This window comes from Silurus meridionalis, chromosome 5 (genome assembly GCF_014805685.1).
Source record: "Silurus meridionalis isolate SWU-2019-XX chromosome 5, ASM1480568v1, whole genome shotgun sequence".
NCBI lineage: Eukaryota > Metazoa > Chordata > Actinopteri > Siluriformes > Siluridae > Silurus > Silurus meridionalis.
Genome location: NC_060888.1, coordinates 11,596,831 through 11,611,270, shown reverse-complemented (window position 1 = coordinate 11,611,270; position 14,440 = coordinate 11,596,831). Strand labels below are relative to the sequence as shown.

At 38.7% G+C, this 14,440-nt stretch overlaps 1 protein-coding gene across 5 annotated transcripts in view; it reads right to left on the bottom strand.

Annotated features, from left to right (window-relative positions):
* Nucleotides 1–14,440, bottom strand: part of csnk1a1 (casein kinase 1, alpha 1) — a 43,795-nt gene that overhangs the window by 22,609 nt on the left and 6,746 nt on the right. For all 5 annotated transcript variants that reach the window (XM_046849819.1, XM_046849814.1, XM_046849817.1 and 2 more), the window contains exon 3: nt 4,359–4,485. In XM_046849819.1, the coding sequence (XP_046705775.1) occupies nt 4,359–4,448 (90 nt within the window). In that variant the 5' untranslated portion in view covers nt 4,449–4,485. The remainder of the gene's footprint in view (nt 1–4,358; nt 4,486–14,440) is intronic.

Sequence of the window (14,440 nt, the reverse complement as noted above, 5' to 3'; positions counted from 1 at the left end):
GCTAGACTCAGGTGATCATTCATACTCTATTCATACAGTAAGCATATTAATGAATGGCTGACCATTAAAGGCTTTTGTTATACATGTTTGGGGCTATTGATATTGATTTCGCATTCATATTGATGGCCAGGTAGCCAGACAAGCTATTGTTCTACACTCATGACCATTCATATTGATGTCTGGCCATTCCAATCTCGACACACACACACACACACACACACACACACACACACACACACACACACACTTTTCAAGCATTTCTCTTATAAAAACAAACAGGCAATAAAACCAATAAAATCGTATAAAACGTATAAAGGGAGATATATTGTAACTTACAGATGTAAAATCGCATCTCCATGCAGATCTCCAAGTCTCTGTTGCTCCTCCGCCCCCAAAAATATTTTCCACATCGTTGCTTTTTGTGCAAATCTCAGATAAAACAACTTATTTGATTGTTCATTTTTTTTCATTGTTTCCTTTTTTTGTAAACAAAGTCCAGTTAGCACGAGCTATAAACAGTGGTGCTTCGACCACTAAGAGTTTATAAAGAGTAATAAAACAAAGCCTCACATGTGGGGAATAAAATCCTCCCATATATCGTTAGAATCCTGCACTTATTGGCTACATTCTCCATCATTCTTTTTATTTCCATAATGCTACTGGCTGGAAATTAATGGTTTGAGAGGCGGCGCATAAAAAAAACATGGCGACACCTGCAGAGAGACTAGAGACTCCACCAAAGGTTTATACTCTTCCTTTTTTTTAATTTTTTTTTTATTTTATTTTTATTTTTTTGTGGTCTCAACCGTTTTGTACCACTATATTCTACCAGCCATATTTGTTTTTTTACCAGCAAGATGTCGTTTTTTTATGTGAAAGTTATTCGGAAATATATAAACACAAACAACAGCCGAAGTTCTGTGACGTAAACAAAGAAATAAACATCTAAATTACAACACTATTGTTTGTTTGGAGCAGAAATGCTTTACGGCATGTTGTTCACTAGACCCTTATCTTTCCTAATAAACCGGGATTAGCAGCAGTGGATGTGTTTGTGACTCGTTATTACAATAAATATGTAAGTAGTGCGGTTTTTTTATGCATGTTGTTGTGTACTGCTCACACAAATTCAGCAAATACATTCGTTATACGTTTTCTATTGAAAAACAGTGATCTGAAATCGCTGCTTGAGACTTAGAGCTTTAGAATGATGTATAGTCAGTCATGGTTACTCTTCTCCCTATTTATTTAATCTATTGCTAAACATTAACACCTGAGAACAATTGGTTATTAGTTATGTTCACGCAACCACAAAGCCTAAGAGGTTAACTGCCATAATACATCGAAATACAAATAAGTCCCTATGCAGGGGCCGTGTAAAGTAGGTTATGGGACACTTTGTTTAATTTCAATTATTCTCACTCGGGTATTTATTTATTCTTGTCTCCAAAAAAGCTGCTTGAAATTTTCCACCCCCTAAATCCGTGTCTTTATCACCAGTGCTCCAAACGTGCCCCACCCCCTACTCTACACGGCCACTTCGGAGTAACTTTTTGAACGCACTGTATATAAATAAAAATCCATTGAAAAACTGTTATCTACACACAAAAAAGATAAGTGGAAAAAAAGTAGATAAGTGTTATCTACATGTTTAAGTTTGAAATTCTCCCAAACTTTGGCAAAACTCTTCTTGTCCCTATGAATTTATCATCAAATAACTTGAGTAAAGATTACAGCTCAAGTACTAACGCGGTAAGGCTGAAACAATTCCTCGAGTAACTCGAGTACGCTAAAAACAAAACAGCAACAAAACGCTACCCCATGGACCATTATTACTGACACACTGAATGCTCTGGACAGGTAAACACAAGATACTGAAGAATGAAAAAAATGGAGGAACGGGGAGAAAACGAAGGGTGAGTAGATTCAGACCAAAGGAAAAAAAACCCAACTACAAAATTTTCAATAAATTTGGGATAATTTAAATCTAATACATTAACAACCCCCCCCCTTTTAAACTAATTGTGTTGCCAAATAAAAGGTTTAGTTTTCAAAAAATCCTTTATGCAATTTCAGCAATAAAAATGCACATTTTGTACAAATGCACTTGTTCATTTTAAGAGATCGGTCTTTTTTTTTTTTTTTAAATCTTATCTTATATACATGTGGTATTGGTCTTTAACCCCTTAACCTTCAGTGTCATGCCTGGTGCCATCAAAAGCCTATTATTCACGTGTTAATCTTTAACAATAGATTAAATAAAAAGGGACAGGAGTAACCAAAACCAACTATATCTCATTCTAAAAAGGTCTAAGCCTCATGCATACCGTAATTTCCGGACTATTAAGCGCACCCAAATATAAGCCACACCCACTAAATTTGACAAAGATTTTTATTTTAAACATAAATAAGCCGCACCTGTCTACATTGAAACTAATGAACTTTACACAGGCTTTAACAAAAGACAGTGTCTGTTACACGACTTGTGGTTCACCTGAACACATTCGGCAATTTCATTGGTCTAATGTTATGGGGCTCAGTGTTTTGGCTTGAAGCTTGGGAAACCGGGAAAAACCCGGAAAAATCCATTATTTTAAGCATAATGTGTTTTTTATATTATATATACAAATAATATTTCGGCACACTAAAAAACTTATTTCTGGTATGGAGTGAGAAAGTACAGTGGCAATTCACTAACTTTAGTTTCTTTTTTCATACCCCTGGCAGCGCTGGGCGTTTAATAATAATAAAAAAAATTAATAAAAATGTGAAAACTTTGCGGTCTGCTACTTAATACTAGAGGTCAACCGATATGGGTTTTTTCTCTGGCACATGCTGATATTTAGGGTAGCTGGTGGCCAATATATGATGCTGATTCTTTTGGCATATATGTTGTGCCGATTTTTTTTTCTTCCTTCAAGTCATAAAATTACATTCTTAATTAATAAGTCTTGATAAACAAAACTGCATACAATTTATTGACCAACACAAACCTCTCCAATCAGTGCACTGGTTACCAGGTTTTTGTACCCATGCCTACCTGTAGCCTAAACCACAGCAGGTTGAAGGCTCGCAATACAGTTCCAAAAATGTTATTATATTTAACCAATGAAATATGTTAAGCTAGATAAAGAATGAACGATAAGAACTTGAAGCCCGGTACACATTGTTGTCATGGTCAGCCGATTGGCTAATTCGCTTAGCGAATTATTCGCAGCGGAATCGCTGCTTGCTTAATATATTTACACTTCTAGATCTCTCGGCTTCCCTGTTTGGATGCTAAATACAGACTACTGCCTCCTGCAGGTAAGGAAGAGTTATGTTCTTACACAAGTGCAGAACGTACACTGTGTGCCAGATGTGCCTGCCTAATAATCGGCCTAACTTGCAGCACAATCAGCTGATGCCGTTTTATTAAAAAAGACAAAAATAATCAGCTGGCTGATCAATCGATTGACCTCAAATAGGTTAATGAGGGAACTAAGATTTACACATGTGCACCGAACAGAAAGCTGAAGCCACATAGCTGATCATTTAAAATGTATACGAAGATTTGTTCAGCATAGCCCAAGGTAGGCCTGAGCATCCACCAAAATATAAATGCAACCACCCATTGCACACAATACAAACCACATTGATTTTTTATTTTTTATTTTTTTTTTAACAACCACTGAAAATTTAAGGGGAATGTTTCAATGGCCTTGGCACCAGATAATTTGATGTTATGGTAATTTACATACCGTATTTCTAAGCACTCCATTTTATGTAAAATTGCTGCGAAGTTGCTCATTTTTAGTTTTTTTTTTTTTAAACAGACATCAACGAACAATCTAGCGACTGCTTGGGACTGCAAAGCAATCACTGAAAATCCTAACTATTATATAAAGTATTTCAGCAGCTATTTACCAACAATGTGGAATACCATAGCAGTCAGCTAGAAACACCCTAGTACATGCCTAGAAAAACAAAGGCAGCACCTATAAACATCCTTAGTAACCACCTCCGAATGCGAATGAAATTCACAAAGTTTTTAGAGCATTTAGAGAATTTTCAAAAATCATTGAAGCAATGTTTATTTAAAAAAAAAAAAAACAAGGCAGCAAAGGTCACCTGCAAAGTACACAGTTTAGTGCCATCTGACCACCAACGTGAGCCGCCATTTTATGTAATCTGCCAAACAATGTGCGCCTCTATTGTGAGCCTTTATTTTATGTTAACCTGCCAAACACTAGGCTTGAGACAACACTGACTGGAAATCATTTTTAAACTTCAAAGAAAACACTGAATTCCCCACAAATATCTAATCTACTGGATACAGAGCTCTTTTTAGAAAAAAAAACCCTCACATTATACCTTACCTGATCTGCAAGCATAAGAACAGTTTTCATTGTAAATCTGCGGGAACAGAAGTTAAAGAGGTCCTCTAGACTAGGCCCCAGAAGATCCATCACCAGGACATTATAGTCTTTTTCTTGGCCATACCACCTACAACACAAAAACATAAAGATCACCACACATTCACTTTTTCAAAATGCTTCAGTTATATAAAACGGACTTGACTATATAGTTGAACAAAGGCTTCCCTCCAATCAAATTACAATTTTCTCTTAATAATATTTGGAACAATGGAGAGTCAAAGAAGCTCCAAAAAAAAAAAACCACTGGTACAAGAGTGAAAGATATGCTTCTTTATAATATGTAGTTAATGTACAGTGGTGTTTTTATAAAAAAAAAAAAAAAAAAAAAAGTTTTAATGTTTGTCACACTAATGTTTTAGATCATCAAACTTATTTCAATATTAGTAAAAGATAAGTGAACACAACATGCAATTTTTAAATGAAAATCTACATGGCCCTGTGTGAAAAAGTGTTTGCCCCTAAACCTAATGACTGGTTGGGACACTCAGCAACAACTACAATCAAGCATTTGCGATAACTTGCAATGAGACTGTTACAGCATTGTGGAGGATTTTTGGTCCACTTGTCCTAGGCACAAATGTTTTAATTCAGCCATGCCACAGCATCTCAAAAGAATTCAGGTCAGGGTGTTGACTGGGCCACTCCAAAGTCTTCATTTTGTATATGTATACAAAAAGAACACATTTCGTTAAAGAATTATAGGGAATTATTTACATTGTGTATTACTTTAGAAATTAAGGTCAATTATTGCTTAACATGTAATTATTAATTAATGGCTCAACATAAAACAAGATGCACTGAAAATACAAATGTACAAAAGAATTAATGGAAAATAGGTGATTCCCTTCAACAATGTAATTAGCCCTTTATTAGCCAATGTAATGAGCAGTGTTGTGCTCGTTACTAAAAAAATAGTAACTAGTTACAGTTACTCGTTACTTCATTCAAAAAGACTTAGTTACTTTGTTGATTACTTACACCAAAAAGTAATGCGTTACTGTTAAAAGTAACTTTTTAGTTACGTTTTTAAAGAATGTTCTTTAATGTTCCCATTAATGCCCTTATATGCGTTATGGTCTATACAAACACAAAACTGACTTAAACACAATTTTATTAAAGTCAGACCAGCACAAACTGAATATATCACAAGGATTTCTGAAATAAATAACAAAACAAGCTGAATAATATATTCACAATCAAAAACTAAAGTGGCTTCTGCTGTTGTGTTGAGCTCTTAAAAATGTTCCTTTCACAGCTGAAGTATGAAAACTATCAACAATGTAGAACAGAACGCCGGGTTAGCTTCTAGCTTCTAGCTCCTCAAGCATGGAGGTCCTAGAGGAGCTTCAACAGATTGGAGTTGCTGTTTATCGCAGTAGATACGACCTTCGAACCAGAAAAACAACTTACATTTGACTTAAAAGTTTTTGTCTTTATACCTAACTAAAGTGAAATAATGAGCATATTTCCACTTTGAGAAACTCGTCTTGCTCTCGCCTCGACTCGCCATTACTACCGCACAGACCTAAATAAACGGAGACACGCCCACAGCGAGTCTTCTTTCTGTTTACAGTGGTTCATCCACCAATCCTGCAATGCGTCTCTGCTGTAAACAGGTTAGGCTGTAGTCTACACTTCAGCCGAAAATAATTCATTTAAAAAAGTAACGGGTAACGCGCCATACGGTAACGAAGTTACTTTATTTTTTAAAAGTAACGCGTTACAGTATTAGTTACTGTAAAAAGTAACGCATTACCGGTAACACGTTAGTAGTAACCCGTTCCTGCCCAACACTGGTACAGTGGAACCCCGTTGTACGAGCATGAAAATTCTTGAAAATTGCTCGTGTGTCCATTTGCTCGTATGTTCGAACTGATTTTCCCCATAAGAATGAATGTAAAAGTGATTTAATCCGTTCCGAGATGTCATCTGATCGCTTATTTCTGCACTTAAAAAGGATTTGTAGCCTATTTTTAAAAACAAATACACCGCAAATTACCATAATATAAATATAATTTAACACTTACTCATGTGATAGTGGTTGATTGCAAGTGTGAGACGCACAAAACGCTCATAACCTCCTCGGTTTCCATGGTAATTCTATTTACTTTCGTTTTCACCGCACCATCACTGATTTTCTTGGGAGACATTTTTCAAGAGTTCTAGTGAAATAAAAATATAACTAAAAAAGTTACTGTGGGTGAGCGTATGAATACGGGAATAAGGAACGCCACAATAGGTCAAGTGCAAAGGCTTCACATCTACTTTTATTTGTTTTTTTTGTGTCGGTCTGCTTAGTGCCCCACGCAGCACGTCTCTGGCGCGCGCGCGCACACAAAAATGCACCCTCCGATCACTTGAAAAGAAAGAACAATCATTAAGTCACATTAACTTCAGGTGAGGCAATCCCCTGCCTATCTGCTCCCGGACCCGCCCTCCATTCACAAACCGCCGCTCGGCCACGCCCCCTGCTGCCACAGTTACGTTTTTGCTGCACTGAACAACGAGAGAGACCGAGTGATACGTCATCAACTAAGCGACTGATGCGACCCTCCGCCAAAAACGGGGAACCGGCAGCGTGGGTTTGCTCGTGCCTTCGAAATTTGCTCGTGAAACAGGGTAAAATTTTGCGAGCGAGGTTGCTCGTATCTCCGTTTGCTCGTACTATAGGTTGCTCATACAACGGGGTTCCACTGTAATGAGTAACTCCTACTTGACAATGACTTGTTTTGCTATATATTCAGGGAGATCAGCTTCAGATAAGAGATTTTATTTTTTTTATAAATATATATATATATATATATATATATATATATACATACACACACACACAGTGAGGAAAATAAGTATTTAAACACCCTGCTATTTTGCAAGTTCTCCCACTTAGAAATCATGGAGGGGTCTGAAATTGTCATTGTAGGTGCATGTCCACTATAGACATAATCTAAAAAAAAAAAAAACCAGAAATCACAATGTATGGTTTTTTAACTATTTATTTGTATGATACAGCTGCAAGTAAGTATTTGAACACCTGAGAAAGTCAATGTTAATATTTGGTACAGTAGCCTTTGTTTGCAATTACAGAGGTCAAACGTTTCCTGTAGTTTTTCACCAGGTTTGCACACACTGCAGGAGGGATTTTGGCCCACTCCTCCACACAGATCTTCTCTAGATCAGTCAGGTTTCTGGCTTGTCGCTGAGAAACACTGAGTTTGAGCTCCCTCCAAAGATTCTCTATTAGGTTTAGGTCTGGAGACTGGCTAGGCCATGCCAGAACCTTAATATGCCTCTTACAGAGCCACTCCTTGGTTATACTGGCTGTGTGCTTTGGGTCATTGTCATGTTGGAAGACCCAGCCTCGACCCATCTTCAATGCTCTAACTGAGGGAAGGAGGTTGTTCCCCAAAATCTCGCAATACATGGCCCCGGTCATCCTCTCCTTAATACAGTGCAGTCGCCCTGTCCCATGTGCAGAAAAACACCCCCAAAGCATGATGCTACCACCCCCATGCTTCACAGTAGGGATGGTGTTCTTGGGATGGTACTCATCATTCTTCTTCCTCCAAACACGTTTAGTGGAATTATGACCCAAAAGTTCTATTTCGGTCTCATCTGACCACATGACTTCCTCCCATGACTCCTCTGGATCATCCAAATGGTCATTGGCAAACTTAAGACGTGCCTGGACATGTGCTGGTTTAAGCAGGGGAACCTTCCGTGCCATGCATGATTTCAAACTATGACGTCTGAGTGTATTACCAACAGTAACCTTGGAAACGGTGGTCCCAGCTCTTTCAGGTCATTGACCAGCTCCTCCCGTGTAGTACTGGGCTGATTTCTCACCTTCCATAGGATCATTGAGACCCCACGAGGTGAGATCTTGCAAAATAGCAGGGTGTTCAAATAATTATTTTCCTCACTGTATGTATGTATGTATATATATATATATATATATATATATATATATATATATATATATATATATATATATATATATATATATATATATATATATATATATATGTGTGTGTGTGTGTGTGTGTGTGTGTGTATATATATATATATATATATATATATATATATATACACACACACACACACACACACACACACACACACACACACACACACACACACACACACACACAGGAACCCGGTTATGTCGATGTCCTAGGGGGTCACCAATCGAGATAAACGAAAATCAAAATGGCGGCAATATATTAACGTGCTTGAAATTTCTTTATGTACATGATGTGCGTTAATAAATGAGTGTGCATGCACGTGTTTTTGAAGGTTTTTTTTTACACAACAGCGTTGCCGCGATTTGTTTGATGAAGGCATGCTATAAAAATACATACAGTACATGTTTATCTGTCAGGAATCCACCTGCCACACCCCCTTCAGCCCCCTTCAGCATATCAGGTGCTTTCTCGGCCGCTTTCTCTGAAGCGGAGTTTTTGTCTTGTCTATACCATGGTACCAGAACACCTTTTCCACAAATTAATTAAGGCATTTAAAAAAAAAAAAAAAACATTATTTTGCAGAAAACAAACTGATCAAAAATAGAAAACACTTTCAGATACCTCCCAGTTATTGGTGTTATTCTGGCACCTGGTGCTAATTTCCTTGATTATCTGTCAACCCCTATTTAACTGGCAGCCTAACTTCCAGTTTCACTGACTCTGCAAGATGGTGGGCCGTTCTAAAGTGACTGAAAGCCTCCGGCAGCAGGTTGTCCAGATGAAGGCCAAAGGGATGACCATATCAGCCATAGCAAGACAAGTTGGTCGTTCCAAATCAGTAATTCCAAGAATATTGAATCTTTACATCATCACAAACTCATTCAAGTCCGCCAAGAAGGCAATACAGGTAGTCGTCGACTTACGACCACAATTGGGACCGACAAATTGGTCGTAACACGATTTGATTGTAAGTAGAGTAGGCTATATGTACAGTACTGTGAAATGATGCCCCAGCTGGTACGCACTGTCGTACGCCACGGCTAGCGGCGTATGACACTCGTAACACGATTTGGTCATAAGTAGAGTAGGCTATATGATGCTATATGTACAGTACTGTGAAATTATGCCAGAAGCTGTAAAAAAATAATAATAACGTACACCGCGGCTAGCGATTGTGGTTGTAAAGTCGAATGGTCGTAAGTTGCATGGGTTGTAGGTCAAAGAATACCTGTACTTGCACACAGTTTTTGAAGGATTTTAGCATTAAAGTTGTTCAAAACAATTTGGAGTTTTAACCACAGATTTGGCTGCCTCAAATCCTTCTGTCGCTTCATATAATTCCAGACAGACTGATGTTGAAATTAAGGCTTGGTGGGGGCCAAAACTATTGCTTCCAGTACTCCTTGTTCATCTCTACACTGAAGATAGTTGTTCATGACATTGGCTCCATGTTTTGGGCCGTTATTCTGCCGCAAAATGAATGTGGGGCCCAGACAAACCCCTGGTGGTATTGCATGATGAATAAATATCTGTAAATATTAAAAATATAATAAATATCGGTATATTCCATACCGGAATGGTCGACACCCGGGTTACCAACGACCAACACAGGTATTGTTCGCGAACAGGTTATGGGTGGAAATTGGGCCAGAGGAGAAAAGGCAAAGGGGGAAAATTCTTACAGAGACTGCAGGGAAAGGAGAAGTGCACGAGTAGAGATCAGGGTGGGCAGTTTAAATGTTGGTACTATGACTGGTAAAGGAGAGAGGTGGCTGATATGATGGAGAGGAGAAAGGTAGACATGTGTTCAGGAGACCAAATAGAAAGAAAGTGAGGCCAGGAACATTGGAGGGGGATTTAAACTGTTCTATCATGGTGTGGATGGAAAGAGAAATGGTGTGAGGGTGATTCCGAAGGAAGAGTATAGTAAGAGTGTAAATGGAGCCATCAAAATGGCGGCAATATATTAACGTGCTTGAAATTTCTTTATGTACATGATGTGCGTTAATAAATGAGTGTGCATGCACGTGTTTTTGAAGGTTTTTACACAACAGCGTTGCGCGATTTGTTTGATGAAGGCATGCTATAAAAATACATACAGTACATGTTTATCTGTCAGGAATCCACCTGCCACACCCCCTTCAGCCCCCTTCAGCATATCAGGTGCTTTCTCTGAAGCGGAGTTTTTGTCTTGTCTATACCATGGTACCAGAACACCTTTTCCACAAATTAATTAAGGCATTTAAAAAAAAAAAAAAAAAACATTATTTTGCAGAAAACAAACTGATCAAAAATAGAAAACACTTTCAGATACCTCCCAGTTATTGGTGTTATTCTGGCACCTGGTGCTAATTTCCTTGATTATCTGTCAACCCCTATTTAACTGGCAGCCTAACTTCCAGTTTCACTGACTCTGCAAGATGGTGGGCCGTTCTAAAGTGACTGAAAGCCTCCGGCAGCAGGTTGTCCAGATGAAGGCCAAAGGGATGACCATATCAGCCATAGCAAGACAAGTTGGTCGTTCCAAATCAGTAATTCCAAGAATATTGAATCTTTACATCATCACAAACTCATTCAAGTCCGCCAAGAAGGCAATACAGGTAGTCGTCGACTTACGACCACAATTGGGACCGACAAATTGGTCGTAACACGATTTGATTGTAAGTAGAGTAGGCTATATGTACAGTACTGTGAAATGATGCCCCAGCTGGTACGCACTGTCGCACGCCACGGTTAGCGGCGTATGACACTCGTAACACGATTTGGTCATAAGTAGAGTAGGCTATATGATGCTATATGTACAGTACTGTGAAATTATGCCAGAAGCTGTAAAAAAATAATAATAACGTACACGGCTAGCGATTGTGGTTGTAAAGTCGAATGGTAAGTTGCATGGGTTGTAGGTCAAAGAATACCTGTACTTGCACACAGTTTTTGAAGGATTTTAGCATTAAAGTTGTTCAAAACAATTTGGAGTTTTAACCACAGATTTGGCTGCCTCAAATCCTTCTGTCGCTTCATATAATTCCAGACAGACTGATGTTGAAATTAAGGCTTGGTGGGGCCAAAACTATTGCTTCCAGTACTCCTTGTTCATCTCTACACTGAAGATAGTTGTTCATGACATTGGCTCCATGTTTTGGGCCGTTATTCTGCCGCAAAATGAATGTGGGGCCCAGACAAACCCCTGGTGGTATTGCATGATGAATAAATATCTGTAAATATTAAAAATATAATAAATATCGGTATATTCCATACCGGAATGGTCGACACCCGGGTTACCAACGACCAACACAGGTATTGTTCGCGAACAGGTTATGGGTGGAAATTGGGCCAGAGGAGAAAAGGCAAAGGGGGAAAATTCTTACAGAGACTGCAGGGAAAGGAGAAGTGCACGAGAGTAGAGATCAGGGTGGGCAGTTTAAATGTTGGTACTATGACTGGTAAAGGGAGAGAGGTGGCTGATATGATGGAGAGGAGAAAGGTAGACATGTGTTCAGGAGACCAAATAGAAAGAAAGTGAGGCCAGGAACATTGGAGGGGGATTTAAACTGTTCTATCATGGTGTGGATGGAAAGAGAAATGGTGTGAGGGTGATTCCGAAGGAAGAGTATAGTAAGAGTGTAAATGGAGCCATCAACAGTTTCACAAGTGGGTTGTGAGATGGAGGAGAATGAAAATTTCTGTAGTGAGTTAGATGAAGTGGTGGAGTGTACCTAAGAAAGCAAGACTGGTGATTGGGGCAGACTTTAATGGGCATGAAGGTGAAGGGAACAGAGGTGATGAGTAGGTGATAGGTAGGTATGGCCTTAGGGAGAGGAATGTGGAAAGGCAGATGGTGGAAAATTTTGCCAAAAGGATGGAAAGAGCAGTGGTGAATACATATTTTAAAAAGGAGGAGCATAGGGTGACCGAGTGGAGGAAGGTGCACACAAATGGACTATATTCTATGCAAAAAATGCAACGTGTATTAACTTATTTTAGTTCATTCTCATTCAATGAACAGACTGCACACTCTCCAACACTCTAAATTAAAGTACTGCACTATTGCGGGTTCGATGCAAAAAAGTGCGGCACAAGAGGATTTGATGGGTGAATGCGTGTGCGGGCGGTGAAATACTTCTGTGCATGGGTTGCAGGGTGAAGAAATAATTGACGGGACTCCGAAAAGGTGGTCTAAAATATACACACATTACTAAAAATAAATAACTTATCTATTGCACAAAAGCAACAATGCAACTTAAATACGATTTACAGGCACAAGGTTAGACGTTTTTGCTCCAACAAACCTGAAGGAGATTGGCGACTGTAAGGTGTTGGCAGGGGACAGTGTAGCTAGACAGCATTGGATGGTGGTCTATACGATGGCTTTGGGGGTGAAGAGGAGGAGGAGAGTGAGAACTGAAAGAAGAATAAGATGGTGGAAACAATGTGGAAGACTGTAGTGTGAGATTCAGGGAAGAGGTCAGACAGGGGCTCGGTGGTGCTGAAGAGGTGCTGGATGATTGGAAAACTACAGCAGAAGTGATAAGGAAGACATCTAGGAAAGGTACCTGGTGTAATATCTGGAAATAGAAAGGAAGACAGAGACATGGTGGTGGAATGTGGAAGTGCAGGAGAGCATAAGGTGATTCAGCAGCAGGTAAAGAGGGATGTGGCAAAAGCAAAGGAAAAGGTATGAGGAGCTGTATGAGAAGTTGGACACTGAGGAAAGAGAAAAAGATTTATACCGATTGGCCAGGCAGAGGGACCGAGCTAGGAAGGATGTGCTGCAAGTTAGAGCAGTAAAGGATGGAGATGGAAATGTGTTGACTAGTGAGGAGAGTGTGTTGAGAAGGTGGGAGTATTTTGAGCAGCTGATGAATGAAGAAAATGAGAGAGAGCGAGAGAGAGCGAGACAGAGAGAGAGAGAGAGAGAGAGCGAGAGCGAGCGAGCATGTTGGATGGTGTGGAGATGGTGAAGCAGAAAGTGGATAGGATTAGTAAGGAGGAAGTGAAAGCAGCAATTAAGAGTGGAAAGTCGGTAAGACCAGATGACCAGAAGCATGGAGATGTTTAGAAGAGATGGCAGTGGAGTTTTTAAACAAGATTGTTTAAGAACATTTTTGAAGGTGAAAAGATTCTAACATTAAGCAGCTCCGTGATGTCATTATGGAGGAGTGGAAGAGAATCCCAGCAACAACCCATGTAGCTCTGGTGAATTCCATGCCCAGGAGGATTAAAGCAGTGCCAGATAACAATATTGCTCACAAAATATTGACATGGACAGTTTTCACATGATCACTTAGGATGTTCTCACTTTTGTTTCAAGTTAGACATTAATGGCTGTATCAAGAGTTATTTTTTAGAGGACAGTAAATCTATATGGCTGTGCAAGCTGCACATTGTCTACTTTAAAATATATCCAAGTTTAATTTCTATAGTATTGTCCCGTGAGTAGAAATACTAAATTGGTTGCTGGAATATAAGGAGTGTACTCACTGTGACTGTGTAATTATATATTATATTAGGGCTGCTATAGAATATTTTAGTAATTGAGTATTCTAACAATTATTCCATCGAATTTAAAAAAAATTATTAATTTTTTTTTTTAAAAGAGCAATACTAAAAGAGAAAAAGGGTCTAAAAATAAACAACTAATTTGTATTTCCTTTTAGATAAATTAATTTTTATTGTAAGTATTGTATATTGTTTTTTTTTCAATCTGGCCTGTTATCTTGCTGCGTTTTTCAGTTTCTCTTTTATTATTATTTCTTTTTTAATATCATTTGTCTACCGTATTTTTCGGACTATAAGCCGCTACTTTTTTCCCACGTTTTGGACCCCGCGGCTTAAACAATGAAGGGGCTTATTTATGAATTTTTCCTGGGTTTTTCCCAGTTTCACAAACTTCAAGCCAAATAACTGAGCGACATAACATTAGACCTTACTTGGTTGGCTACTGTTTAGATACAAGCCGTTGTAACGCGTTGAATCTGGGTCAAGGGAGAGCTCGCTAACTCCAGTTGCAACAGAAATCATACAGTTTTCCAAAACTCATGCTTTTTTTATTATTCTTGG